This window comes from Moschus berezovskii, chromosome 11 (assembly GCF_049115385.1).
Source record: "Moschus berezovskii isolate FMDL1 chromosome 11, NW_MosBer_1.0, whole genome shotgun sequence".
Classification (NCBI taxonomy): domain Eukaryota; kingdom Metazoa; phylum Chordata; class Mammalia; order Artiodactyla; family Moschidae; genus Moschus; species Moschus berezovskii.
Genome location: NC_142470.1, coordinates 76,791,122 through 76,806,019, shown reverse-complemented (window position 1 = coordinate 76,806,019; position 14,898 = coordinate 76,791,122). Strand labels below are relative to the sequence as shown.

The 14,898-nt window shown below is 42.1% G+C and overlaps 1 protein-coding gene across 5 annotated transcripts in view; it reads right to left on the bottom strand.

Annotated features, from left to right (window-relative positions):
• Window positions 1-14,898, bottom strand: part of FSHR (follicle stimulating hormone receptor) — a 211,102-nt gene that overhangs the window by 71,910 nt on the left and 124,294 nt on the right. For all 5 annotated transcript variants that reach the window (XM_088841745.1, XM_088841749.1, XM_088841747.1 and 2 more), the window contains one exon: window positions 2,242-2,316. In XM_088841745.1, coding sequence (XP_088697871.1) covers window positions 2,242-2,316 — 75 coding nt within the window. The remainder of the gene's footprint in view (window positions 1-2,241; window positions 2,317-14,898) is intronic.

Genomic DNA, 14,898 nt, shown 5'->3' with positions numbered 1-14,898 from the left:
CCATCCATCATTTCCACAAAGATTGAGCATGTATGCGGTGTCTTTTACTATACTAAACTGTGCAAACAAAATATTAACCCTGTCTTATATAACTCTCATCACTGAAGTGTTCCTGGAATCTATTCATCAGAGACAAACCAAGCACGGCTGGGTGAGTCATTTCACCCTGAACTCAGTTGAGTGTTTAACCAGTAAGGATCTCCCAGGGTCTGAGGAGGGTAGGGATGAGACTAATGGGGGAAATGAGTTTTTTTTCTGGTTGGGAGACAAGAGAGAAGGGGATGGACAGCAACAAAGAGGGTGAAGAGTCAAAGGAGATTGGAGAAAAGTAAAGTGAAAGGTCAAAGGGAAACGAAGACTGGGGGACAAGCAATGAACATCTCTGGCTTTCACGGTGCAGTCCCGGCAGACAGCAGCTGGCAAGGTGCCAGTGAGTCCCTCATGCTGCAGTGGAGGCTTCTGTCTCACAGCTCATGGGAATTGATGGCTTCTGCCCTGGGCTGACCTGCGCCATGTCCTGATCAATAGTCTGGAGGTGGGCATGTTCACATTTGGATTCTGACAGAGAGAGGCTGCCCTTTCCTCATCTGGCTGGATCAATGTATATTTGCAGAGATGCTCTGTGTTAATTACTTCCTCCCTGTTTCATTAGCTTTAATGTTGCAGTAACCTGTAGCTACGCAGATCCAAGTACCAGGTAATTAATCATTTTAAATACAGGCAGTGTTACATGGAGGTGAGCACCTCTCCATGTGGGGGAGAGATGAAAGAGCCATCCCATTAGCTCCACTGCCCATTGAGCTGCACAGAGGGACATCTACTTGACCTTGCCCAGAGGGCTGGCTGCCCTTTGGTTCACTTCTCTGATACTCTCTGTGGGTTCTGAGACCCCGGTCAGATCTCTTTTCCCAGAGAGGGTAAGGAAAGGCCAAGCAGAGAGAGAGGGGAAGCACCAGTTGCAGAGGCTTAATGACAACGAAGAAGAATGAGAGTGGGAGGTAGAAAAGGGAAGGGAGGGCAGAGTCTGTCATAATGGACAGACTGTCATTCCTAAACAAATTCATATATATGTATGTATGCGTATATGAATTATGCATATGTGTATATATGTATATATGCTTGGCAAATGCTAAGAAGTTTTTAAAAAGATACAAAAGAGTCAAGAGATTTATGTTCAAGTCCTTATCCTGCTGTGGATTTGGCTGGGTGACTAGACAAGCTTCACAACTTCTCTGTCTCATTCCTCATCTGTAAAATTAGGAAAGTGGTTCAGTGGCTTTCCTAACTGTGTTCTCTGAGAATTTTGTAAGATATTCGTCAGTGCTTCACAGAGGAACCTTTCCAATGACACTAGTTGAGAAACTCTTAATACAGTATCCTTCTTGGAGATTCCAAGTGTATATTTGCATATTACAGACTCTGAGTTTTCCTATAGTGAGTCTGTCTAACTTAATCTTATTTGACCATAGAATCTTTTTCCTTTTTTGTAACACTTAATAATTTTCTGTTTAATGATACAGATAATACACTTTGGAAAAATTTGGACCTGTCTCCAAAGTCTCATCTGGCTTTGATAATTTATAGTACCTTTAGACTGGTATGCAACAGAGGTGTATCTGTGTGAGTACTGGCATGTATATAAAACTAGAATGTCAACAAGAGAAAATACATTTGGTTGGAGTAGTAAAGAAGCCAAGGATTGTTATCATAACTTAGTGTATGCTAGTTTATGTGTTAGATCTACATAACGTTTATCATCTCATTTATTCATCACAGTGATCCTATGAGGCATGCAATTTTATTATTCCCACTTTACAGAAAGAAAGCTAAGTCTTAGCATGATTTTGCATCTTGACCAAGGTTCCATGGTGAGTATGTGGCATAGGCTAGCAGTCAAACTAAGACTGCCCATCTTCAACTACATCATGAGGAATTTATTTTGGGCTTTGACCGTGGAACAAATTTGAATGAGAGGATGAGCTGGAAGTAATACGTGCAGTCACAGAGCTAGGTACTTGAGTTTACTATGCAAAAAACCCTGAGAAGGAAGAAGCAGAATAAGACTAAGCTCTGGACTGGTACCCGAGTCACCAGGCACCTGTTGGACTGACTTTGACAGCCTAAAATGAAATTTTAGGAGTCTGAGGACAGAGCAGAGCCAGGGCCTCCCAGGAATATAAGCGAACTTTAAGGCTACTACCAAAAGCAGCCATGAGCAAAACCCCACAGATTCTTGCTTACATTTCATGTAGTTTGGGCAGATTGGAGAACACATTTGCCTCTATCACTTCCAAGACATCATTCTGTGAGATCTCTCTGCAAAGAAAGAAATGTAATTCAAGTCAGTTCAGCTATAGTCCATAATGGATTTAGGGCTCAGCCTGAAGTCTTGTGCCTACAGTGATTCATGAGACACACAGAACTCTACTCCTGCTCGCAAAGAAGTCAGCTGTAGTGATGAGTGACGCTAACATAAGATGCTAATGCTTGTAGAACGATGAGAGTGAACCCAAGGCAGTGACTCTGGTCAGAAATTATTCAGTCTATAGGTGTAGCCACAGAGGCCCAGAGAGGGAAAGAGACTTGATTAAAAGTATTTAGGGAATATACAAGGTGAAAACAAACTTTAAAAAGACCAGGATCAGCAAACTTCTTCTAGAGGACCATGTAGGAAAATTTTTATTTTTTGGTCTCTGTTGCAACTACTCAGTTGATATTGTTGCATAAAAGTAGGCATAGATATCATGTAAATGAATGAGCATGCCCGTGTTCCAGTAAAACTTTATCCATAAAAACAGATGGCAAGCTGGGTTTGGTGTCATGGGAGATAGTTTGGTGATCCCACCTTGGACCATGGAGGCAAGTTCTCTCTGCTATGCTGCTTTGGAAAATGAGAACCTCAAGTCAGTCTCTTTTAAATACACATCCATGCTGTTACCCAAGTGGAGATTGTTACTGCAAGACCTTTGACATTACTGTTGTCTTGGCCCAAAATACCCAGGAGAGATCCTTCAGGTCCCAGCCTGTTTGCTCCTGGAGTAAGTGGAAGGGAGCAGATGATGAAGTCCACTCTGCAGAAGCCCAGAGCTTATGAGGAGAGAAAGGCGAGAAGGGCGACTTAATCAGTTAATGTTTATAAAGTGGCTCGAAGATGAAACATGCTATTATTAGGCCTCCTGAGGAAGACTCTCATGCAGTTTTAATGTGGCAGCTGAGAGAGTTTCAGAAAATCTCATAGGCGGTGTGCATTCAAATTGGCTCAGGCGAGGTGCTGTCTGCTGGCCTGGGATTTTGCTGAGAAGCTCTAGATATGCTCTTGATCAAGGGAAGGGCCTGGAGAGCAGGACAGGGAAAATGCCTGTAGGGAGGGGAAGTATGACTGTGAGCACAGGGGCTGGCAGCACGGAGGGGGAGCAGGGGGAGGGTGGGGAGCTGCCAGTTCAGTGGCAGCAGGATCCTTTCTCTCACTCCCCCTTTAGCAAGGAGACATTTTGTGAGAGAAGTTCAGTTAGGCCGCTCAGTCGTGTCTGACTGTTTGCGACCCCATGGACTGCAGCATGCCAGACTTCCATGCCCATCACCAACTCCCAGAACTTGCACAAACTCATGTCCATCTAGTTGGGGGTGCCATCCAACCATCTCATCCACTGTTGTCCCCCTCTCCTCTTGTCTTCAATCTTTCCCAGCATTAGGATCTTTTTCAAGGAGTCAGTTATTTGCATCAGGAGGTCAAAGTACTGGAGTTTCAGCCTCAGCATCAGTCTTTCCAATGAACATTCAGGACTGATTTCCCTTAGGATGGACTGGTTGGATCTTCTTGCAGTCCAAGGGACTCTCAAAAGTTTTCTTCAACACCACAGTTCAAAACCATCAATTCTTCAGCACTCAGCTTTCTTTCTAGTTCAACTCTTACATCCATATATGACTACTGGAAAAACCATAGCTTTGACTAGACGGACTTTGTTGGCAAAGTAATGTCTCTGCTTTTTAATATGCTATCTAGATTGGTCATAGCTTTTCTTCCAAGGAGCAAGCACCTTTTAATTTCATGGCTGCAGTCACTGTCTGCAGTGATTTTGGAGTTCAAGAAAATACAGTCTGTCACTGTTTCCATTGTTTCCCATCTATTTGCCACTAAGTGATGGGACTGGATGCCATAATCTTTGTTTTTTGAATGTTAAGTTTTAATCCAGCTTTTCCATTCTCCTCTTTCACTTTCATCATGAGGCTCTTTAGTTCTTCTTCGCTTTCTGCCATAAGAGTGGTGTCATCTGCATATCTGAGGTTATTGATATTTCTCCCAGCAATCTTGATTCCAGCTTGTGCTTCATCCACCCCACATTTCACATGATGTACTCTGCATATAAGTTACATAAGCAGGATTTGGGACCAGTATGTTGTTCCATGTCCACTTCTAACTGTTGCTTCTTGACCTACATACAGATTTCTCAGGAGGCATGTCAGGTGGTCTGGTATTCCCATCTCTCAAAGAATTTTCCAAAGTTTGTTGTGATCTACACAGTCAAAGGCTTTGGCATAATCAATAAAGCAGTAGATGTTTTTCTGGTATTCTCTTGCTTTTTTGATGACCCAGCAGATATTGGCAATTTAATCTCTGGTTCCCCTGCCTTGTCTAAATCCAGCTTGAACATCATGAAGTTCATGGTTCACATGCTGTTGAAGGCTGGTTTGGAGAATTTTGAGCATTACTTTGCTAGCATGTGAGATGAGTGCAATTGTGAGGTAGTTTGAGCATTCTTTGGCATTGACTTTCTTTGGGATTGAAATGAAGACTGACCTTTTCCAGTCCTGTGGCCACTGCTGAGTTTTCCAAATTTGCTGGCATATTGAGTGCAGCACTTTCACAGCATCATCTTTTAGGATTTGAAATAGCTCAACTGGAATTCGATCACCTCCACTAGCTTTGTTTGTGGTGATGCTTCCTAAGGCCCACTTGGGTTCGCATTCCAGGATGTCTGGCTCTAGGTAAGTGATCACACCATCGTGGTTATATGGGTCATGAAGATCTTTTTCGTATAGTTCTTCTGTATATTCTTGCCTCTTCTTTTTTATATCTTCTGCTTCTATTAGGCCCATTTCTGTCCTTTATCGAGCCCATCTTTGCATGAAATGTTTTGCCTTGGTATCTCTGATTTTCCAGAAGAGATCTCTAGTCTTTCCCATTCTATTGTTTTCCTCTATTTCTTTGCATTGATCACTGAAGAAGGCTTTCTTATCTCTCCTCACTATTCTTTGGAACTCTGCATTCAAATGGGTATGTCTTTCCTTTTCTCCTTTGCCTTTAGCATCTCTTCTTTTCATAGCTATTTGTAAGGCCTCCTCAGACAACCATTTTGCCCTTCTGCACTTCTTTTTCTTGGGAATGGTCTTGATCCCTGCCTTCTGTACAATGTCATGAACCTCCATCCATAATTCTTCAGGCACTCTATCTATCTATCAGATCTAATCCCTTGAATCTATTTGTCACTTCCACTGTGTAATTGTAAGGGATTTGATTTAGGTCATACCTGAGTGGTTTAGTGGTTTTCCTTACTTTCTTCAATTTAAATCTGAATTTGGCAATAAGGAGTTGATGATCTGAGCCACAGTCAGCTCCTGGTCTTGTTTTTGCTAACTGTATAGAGCTTCTCCATCTTTGGCTGCAAAGAATATAGTCAATCTGATTTCAGTGTTTACCATCTGGTGATGTCTATGTGTAGAGTCTTATGTTTGTGAGAGAAGGGCACCTCTAATACTATTGTAGCTTCCTTCATGATTCATTTGGTAAATTTAACTGCCTTCATACTTTTCACAGTTGAACATAAATAAGGGTGGTGTGTGCATACATGTTTTAAGAGGATGTGCTGGCCATTGGGTGTTTATTTGCTGCTCTGTCCTTCCAGTGGGAAGAGTGCTGGGTGGAATGAGAGAAGTAGGAAAGGAGTGAGTGAACTGAAAGTCACTCACTTGTGTCAGACTCTTTGCAACCCCATGGACTATTCAGTTCATGGGATTCTCCAGGCCAGAATACTGGAGTGGGTAGCCATTCCATTCTCCAGGGATCTTCCCAACCCAAGGATCAAGCCCAGGTCTCCCGCATTGCAGGTGGATTCTTTACCAGCTGAGCCACCAGGGAAACCCAAGAATGCTGGAATGGGTAGCCTATCCCTTCTCCAGGGGATCTTCCTTACCCAGGACTCGAAATGGTGTCTCTTGCATGGTAGGCGGATTCTTTACCAGCTGAGCTATGAGGGAAGCCCACGGGAAAGGAATGGGAGACTTCAAAAAAGGAGACATTTTTTGAAGACGTTAAGGAGTCAAGTGAAAGAGCTGCACAGGTAGAAAGTAGGCATGGAGGGAAGCACTGGATGACAGAGGGGGTTTAAATGCAGATGAGCCCGTATCATCCAAAAGCTAGTATATTTCCAGGTTCACATACCACCCCCTTGTAGCATCTCAGCCCGATACTGCCTAGAAGACAGACATTTCTCCTTTCCCAAATTCATGTACTGAATTCCTCCCATCCACATTCTTTTATGTGAATTTTTTTTGCCAAAGAGATAAAATTTATTAAAACAAATAAGCCAAGAAAGACTTCTGAATTAATTATTTCAGAAGGTAGTTCATGTTTTATGGCTTCAGCTTCAGAGACAGGAGAGGGTGTTAGGCTTGGAAGGTGGTAGAGAGAGTCTTTGGCTGGAGGGAGGTGAGCAGCATACAGCAGTTGAAAAATACCTTACTGGGAAATCGAGGGTTCTTGCTCCATTTCAAACCAGTTCTGCCTCTAGTTATTTCTGTTACCATTGACTAGGTGTCTACTATTTACCAGCCCTGTACATGCATTCTCTTCAATCCCTTTAGCATGCCTGTGAAGTTGGTATTTTAATCTCCTTGTTAATAAACAGCCCTATCTGTATGCGGAACAGCTCTGGCTGACTGCAAGTCTGGAACACTTTCTTCTACATGCCTTGCCTCCCAAGCCATGTTGGGTCTAATATTTCTATTTCTATATATTTACTCAAGAGAAAGAAAAATTCATGCCCTCCCAAAGACTTGTGCACAGATACTCATAGCAGCTTAATTTGTAATAGTCTCAAACTAGGCAAACCCAGTGGATAAAATGTAACATATTCATACAATGGGATATTCAATTCAGTTCAGTTCAGTTCAGTCACTCAGTTGTGTCTGACTCTCTGCGACCCATGAATCACAGCACGCCAGGCCTCCCTGTCCATCACCAACTCCCGGAGTTCACTCAAACTCATGTCCACAGAGTCGTCCATAAAGTGGAACAAACTGCTGTTCCAACATAGTTGAATCTTTAAAAAAATTATGCTGAGTGAAAAAATGTAGACAGGAAAGGATGCATACTGTCTGATTCTATTTATATGAGGGTCTAGAAGAAGAAAAACTAATCTACAGTGATAAAAATCAGAGTAATTGTAACTTGGGGCCTGGGATGGAGTTTGCTAATGGGAGAGGCAGCAGGTACTTTCTGGGATGATGAAAATGTTCTCTTTCAAGATTGGGGAAGTGGTAACATGAGTTTGTCTAACTTACTGAACTTTAGGTTTAAAGTGGATGCATGTATTTTAGTGTATATGAAACATACCTTATTACAGTTGTATGGCAATACTTTTTATTCAGAGGAAGGAGAGTAAATTCCAGTCCGTTTATGTCTTGAGAACTCTGAATTAAGAGAGCTATTGGAAAAATGTTGTCTGGTCTGAAAGTTCTATCAAATCCTAGTGCAATCGTGGAGATTATAGATAAGGTTCCTTCCCCTCCTTACTGTCTCCCCTGCAGCTCCCCAACCCGTCACTGAAATCTCTGAAGTGAATAACTGAACTAGGTCAGAGAATCAGAGTTTCTCAACACTGACTGCACACTAGAACCTTCTGGTGGACTTTTAAAAAAATTCCAAAGCCTGGGTTCATATCTGAGAGTTGGATTTATTCAGTCTGGGGTGAGACTCTGGCATTATTTTTTTTTTCCTTTTTCTTTAATTCTCCAAACAATAGTGATTGTAATGTGCATAAAGGATTGAAAACTTCTGGTCTAGATGATATTAAGTTCCCGTTTAGACCTGTGCTTTCCATCTTACAGAAGGTTTGCTTCAGGAGCAAGGGCCAATTTTCCTTGTTCTGCTAGGACAACAAATTGGAGAAATAAAGTACTTGGAGCACAAAAGGAAATAAAAATGAGACAAAATAGTAGTAAGAGAAACCTGGAGATAGAACCTGGGAGTGGGAGTAAAATATGAGAGGTACTATTGAATAGTTAGGTTTGATTTTTCATAAGAAAATTTAATCAAAAGATCAACATTTCAAATGTTCAATGTGTAACAAGGGATATTGTGGAAAATATGCAAAAGCATCTTATATTTTATTGTTGCTCAGTTGCTCAGTCATGTTCAACTCTTTGCAACCCCATGGACTGCAGCACACCAGGCTTCCCACCCCTTCACTATCTCCTGGAGTTTGCTTAAACCCATGTCCATCGAGTCAGTGATGCCATCCGACTCTCTCACCCTCTGTCATTCTCTTCTCCTCTGCCTTCAGTCTTGCCCTGTGTCAGGGTCTTTTCCAGTGAGTCAGCTCTTTGCATCAGGTGGCCGAAATATTGGCACTTCAGCTTCAGTATCAGTCTTTCCAATGAATATTCAGGGTTGATTTCCTTTAGGATTGACTGGTTTGATCTTTGATTAGTACTGATAATTGACAAAGTTTTTTGTTTCCTATGCATAGCTTCTCTTCTTTTTCAGTGTACTTAAAAAAATTATTTGGCTGTGATGAGTCTTAGTTACGGCAGGCAGACCCTGTAAATGCAACATGTGGTTTAGTTGTCCTGTGACATATGGGATCTTAATCCCCAACCAGGGATCAAACCTATGCCCCCTGCAATGGAAGGTGGATTCTTAACCACTGGACCACCAGGGAAGTCCCCTTTCAGTGTACTTTTGTGTAAATTAGAGTTAGTGCAGCCAATACCATCTCTAGGAAGGTCAACAGAGGTGACCTGGCTTGTCTAGGATAATACACAACTGTGAGGATCACCCAACTGGTCTTGGAAGGGAGGTTGTGGAATCTTTACATATGAAGAACTGGCACAATTAGGAAACTATTCTCTATCTCAAAAGATTCAGTTTTTCTTTGCAATTATGATAAACTACTGCAGTTGGTGTAATTTGGGGAATGATCCATTCCAGTACTCTTGCCTAGAAAATCCCATGGATGGAGGAGCCTGGTAGGCTGCAGTCCGTGGGGTCGCTAAGGGTCGGACACGACTGAGCGACTTCACTTTCACTTTTCACTTTCACACATTGGAGAAGGAAATGGCAACCCACTCCAGTGTTCTTGCCTGGAGAATCCCAGGGATGGGGGAGCCTGGTGGGCTTCCGTCTATGGGGTCACACAGAGTCGTTCACGACTGAAGTGACTTAGCAGCAGCAGCAGCAGCACTTTCTTAAATTTTTCATAAAGAGGGATGTGATAGATCAGCATTTCTCAGAGTGTGGTCTGGTGGTCTCTGTGGTCAAAATTGTTTTCATAATCACACTAAAATATAATTTTTTTCACTCCCATTCTATGAGCATACAGTGGAGTCTGGGGCTCATTGATGTGTGGATGCAGAAGAAGATGTGAGAGTTCATCTCTCTTCTATTAAGCAGGATGCTGAGATGTTTTGGAAATATGTAAAAAAAAATGGTACTCTTCCCTCTAACATTTTTTGAATATTATTATTTTTCATAACATCTGTTATTTATATTAATATGTAGAAATGTATTACTTTTTAAAAATAGACTAACAGAATATTTCCCAGTTTTAATTTCTAGAATGACAAATGATGAAAAATTGGGGACTATCCAACGTAGGCTGAACGCTGTCCTTCTTGGGGTAGGGGTCCTGATTCTGTGGAAAGCTTGTTTCCAGAGTTGAGACTCTTCTCATCTTCCCAGGCAGTGCTTCTCATGATTCACATAGGAATTACCTGGGTATCTTGTTAAAATGCAGATTCTCTGTGGGAAGATCTTGAGAGAGCCCGAGGTTCTGCCTTTCTAATACCTCGGGTGATGGGGATGTTGCTGATCTTGAGACCACACTTGGATTGCGAGGTTCTTCTGAAGAATGGTAGTAACCCCTGACCAGGCCTTTCTCCCCAGTGTACACGGGGGTGGATATGAAAAGCATGATAGAGGAGGAGTGAAGTTCTTGATTTTAAAAATCTTTTATCTTCTGGAAACCCCTCCCTTACTCTCTTATTGAAGTTTTCCTGTCCTCTAGATTGTCACAAGAATTCTTTCTCAGTTAAAGCATTTGCTACTTTGTTTAGTTATTGCTAATTTTTTGGTGATGGGGGGGTGGTCATTGCCTAATTCCCCAACCTGACTTTGAGTTCCCAGATGGTATTTTATCCATTTATTTTTGTATCTCCAGCACCAAGTGCTAAGTTGAAGCATCAGTTCAGTTCAGTTCAGTCGCTCAGTTGTGTCCAACTCTCCGCGACCCCGTGAATCACACCACGCCAGGCCTCCCTGTCCATCACCAACTCCCGGAGTTCACTCAAACTCATGTCCACAGAGTCAGTGATGCCATCCAGCCATCTCATTCTCGGTCGTCCCCTTCTTCTCCCGCCCCCAACATTTCCCAGCATCAGAGTCTTTTTCAGTGAGTCAACTCGTCACATGAGGTGGCCAAAGTATTGGAGTTTCAGCTTTAGCATCAGTCCTTCCAATGAACACCCAGGATCGATCTTCTCTAGAATGGACTGGTTGGATCTCCTTGCAGTCCAAGGGACTCTCAAGAGTCTTCTCCAACACCACAGTTCAAAAGCATCAATTCTTCGGCGATCAGTTTTCTTCACAGTCCATAAGTTGAAGCATAAGTACTCAATAAATGTTCAGTGGGAGGATGTGTAGATGGAGGAAAAGTAGTCCTTAGGTTCAGAAACAGTATCTTCAAAACTGTGAAGGAGATGGTTTGTCTTCTGTAGTCTTTCACCCCTCTCCTGTAGCCAACATTCGGTATGTAACAATCAAGCCTAGCTTGTCTATGAGCTAGATTTTTCTCCCAGGAATTTTTCTACAATTAATACATAGTGTGGAAGGGACACATGCATGGGTTTGATCTGCTGTGCTAATAGGGTCTGGATGCCCCTATGCGTCATGGTGTTTCCCATTTCCTCTCTGGCTCACAGGTGAGGTCATTGAATTGAACAAACACCCATAGAGGTGAAAACAGGAGAGATGACTGGTTTAACTGTAGGAGTTCTTAAAGCATTTGATCGAATGTTAGGTCTCTTCTGTGGGCAGAATTCTGTTTCTTTGAAGGAAGGGGAGATGCACTTGAATGGGTGCTGGAGGTTATCAGGACATTCTCTCTGGAGTTTCAGAGTGAGAATTAGATTCTCCAGATTTGCAGTCTTCTGGCCAATGAAAGGGTTAGTATTCATTTAAGTACACGTACGGGGGTGGGGTATCAGTAGGATGGACTTAAGGAGTGAATGAACGTGTAGCATTCAGCTAGATGTAGCATAAAATTTTAATCTTGGAGTGATATTCATTTGTCCACCATTTCACCCGACACTCCTTTTCCAAATGCTGGTTTCACTAGGCAAAAAGTTGCTATAGGTTTGTAGGATAGGAAAAAACTGAAGAAATTTAAAGAACATCTATGAATTGGAGAACAGGATGTAATAATACATCAAACACTCATTGTCTTCGCTTTCTTTTTGATACAGGAGATAGTCTGCACCTAGGTTTCCCCTGTCTTTTCCTTTCTCCTCTGACCGTCCATAGAGTATTTTCCTTTAATAAGTCCAAACTACCTCTCCATAACTGGACATTCAATTACATTAAAATGTTTTTAATACCCAGTGAGTCCAATTTCTCTTTTTTTTTTTGTATGTAATAACCTCAAATGTTGACTGTTTCTCTTCCCTGAGCCCCCTGTGGGACCCCTCACACGCACTGTCAGAGTCCTCAGAGACTGCACTGGGTTTGCGTCCTGTCTTGTCTCCTTCACTAGACAAAGAGCTCCCGGGGGACGGTGGCACTGCCTTTCATCTCAGTATTTCTGCTTCCAGCCAGTGTTTGCTGAATGACTGAATTAGCTTTGAAAGATTAGAAAAGATTTTCTCCGTCTGGTCTTGCCCAGTAAAGCTGTGTTCTTGAAAACCTGCAGGAAACGGAGTATTTGCAAATCAGAATGTGTATTAGTGCAGGAAAAAAGCATCTGGTATCCCAGAGCCTAGGAGTGAATCTTTAGAAGAGTGAAGAAGTATTTCAACAAATGTTCAACAAATTTTGACCAAGCAGCTTTTGTATTTCAGGTACTAGGTTCGTGTTGGGGCTCTAACAGTGAATACATTGGGTCCTGGTTTTTATCAATCATCTTTAACTCAGGGAGTCTAGTATTCTAGGCCTGCCTTAGATAGCTGGGTGTTATCTTTATTTGGTGGGCTATATCGCAGTTCCTAGAAAAGAGATAATGGATTGTTGGTATGTTGCATTTGAGTATAACTACTGTGGTGCTGGAGAAGACTCTTGAGAGTCCCTTGGACTGCAAGGAGATCCAACCAGTCCATTCTAAAGGAGATCAGTCCCGGGTGTTCATTGGAAGGTCTGATGCTAAAGCTGAAACTCCAATATTTTGGCCACCTCATGCGAAGAGTTGACTCACTGGAAAAGACTCTGATGCTGGGAAGGATTGGGGGCAGGAGGAGAAGGGGACGACAGAGAATGAGATGGCTGGATGGCATTACCGACTCGATGGACATGAGTTTGAGTGAACTCCGGGAGTTGGTGATGGACAGGGAGGCCTGGCGTGCTGTGATTCATGGGATTGCAAAGAGTTGGTCACGACTGAGCGACTGAACTGAACTGAACCGATATTAAAATAATATACTTTCGTATATAATGTATAATTATATATAGTATATAATTATATATGTACTATATATTAAGTATTATATATATATGATAATATATTATATATACACACATAGGTATATATTTTTACTTTATGTCTTGTCTGTTCCCTTAATTCTTCTAGAAATGTGCCATATGATTTAAGTAAATACATAATGTTCAGGTGAAAATTCCCATGAAAATGCATCTGAGAAAGTGTCATAAAAGTGAAAGTGTTAGTCATTCAGTCATGTCTGACTCTTTACGACCCAATGAACTGTAGCCTGCCAGGCTCCTCTGTCCCTGGAATTCTCCAGGCAAGAATACTGGCCTAGGTAGCCATTCTCTTCTCCAAGGGATTTTCCCAACCCAGGGATCAAATCCGGGTCTGCTGCAGTGCAGGCAGATTCTTTACCATCTGAGGCACAAGGGAAGCAGAAAATGTCGTACATCTCTCTAAATATGTACTCCTGCCCTCATTTAGAATTCCCATGAGGTCAGGTCTGGTGACTTTGCATGAGAAACCTGAGGTCAAATTCTGCCTCTGTTTCTTACTAGCTGTATAACTGTGGGCAAGTTAGAGTCTCTGAGTTTCAATTTCCTTATCTGCAAAATGGGAATAATTGATACCACACAGGGATGTCAGAGGCATTAAATAAGATGGTATGTGTGAAAGCACAATGTTCCTTGTGGGGTAAACTTCAAATATCAATGTAAAGGCTGCCATCTCTTTGTGGTATTTAGAACTGGACTCTTCTGTAACTGGGAAATACTGGGCTAGCCAACCACTGGCTGGAAAAAATAGTACTAGCAAGTGTCCTAGGAACACTTCTATTAACTCCATCTATAGATCATTTGAATTCCTAAGCCAGACTATGACGTTATCCCAAACATCATTCTGAGGCTTACCCACAGTGAGATCCTCTATCTGGTCTGTTGTCCAATAAAGGAGATTAGGCACAGCATGTGGATACCCCAACAAGGATGTCTGCATCACTAAAGTCATAATCTGAAAAGGATGCTGATCCCTTCGATAGTGGGCCTACAGAGTGGGCCATGTTGTCAGGGTGAGCCAACAGGTGGCTCTCCTCTCCACAGGTGGTAGCTGATAGGTGCTTTCCTTTCTCCACATGTCCCACCTGCTTCCTTCTCCCTGGGCAAAATGCATCTTCACTAAAGATGCTCTAAGGATATCCCCAAATGAGACAGAAATAAAGGCACCCTCAGTGACCTGATCTAATTCAGACGTCTGAATTCAACTCCCTCACTTTTAAATACATCAACAACAAACTTGTGTTCATTTTTAGTTTTGTCTTAATTTAAAATGTTAAGTATTAATCTATATGTTGGAATATTTCCATTGCTTTCCTCAGCAGATGAAGAAAGGAACTAAAAATCACAGACGTAATAACTGATGTTTCATTTCAGTTCAGTTGCTCAGTCGTGTCTCACTCTTTGCAACCCCCTGGACTGCAGCACACCTGACCTCCCTGTCCATCACCAACTCCCAGAGTTTACTCAGACTAATGTCCATTGAGTCAGTGATGCCATCCAACCATCTCATCCTCTGTCATCCCCTTCTCTTCCCGCCTTCAGTCTTTCCCAGCATCAGGGTCTTTTCCAATAAGTCATTCTTTGTATCAGGTGGCCAAAGTATAGGAGTTTCAGCTTCAACATTAGTCATCCCAATGAATATTCACGACTGATTTCCCTTAGGATGAACTGGTTGGATTTTCTTGCAGTCCAAGGGACTCTCAAGAGTCTTTTCCAATGCCACAGTTCAAAAGCATCAATTCTTTAGCATTCAGCTTTCTTTATAGTCCAACTCTCACATCCATACATGACCACTGGAAAAACCATAACTTTGACTAGACAGACCTTTGTTGGCTACTGATGTTTGTTGGCAACTGTTGTTTGCTATGCACTTATTCTGTGCCAAGCAATTTTTCTGTGCTTTACATTTATTAAATTGTTTAATCCTGAAAACCCTA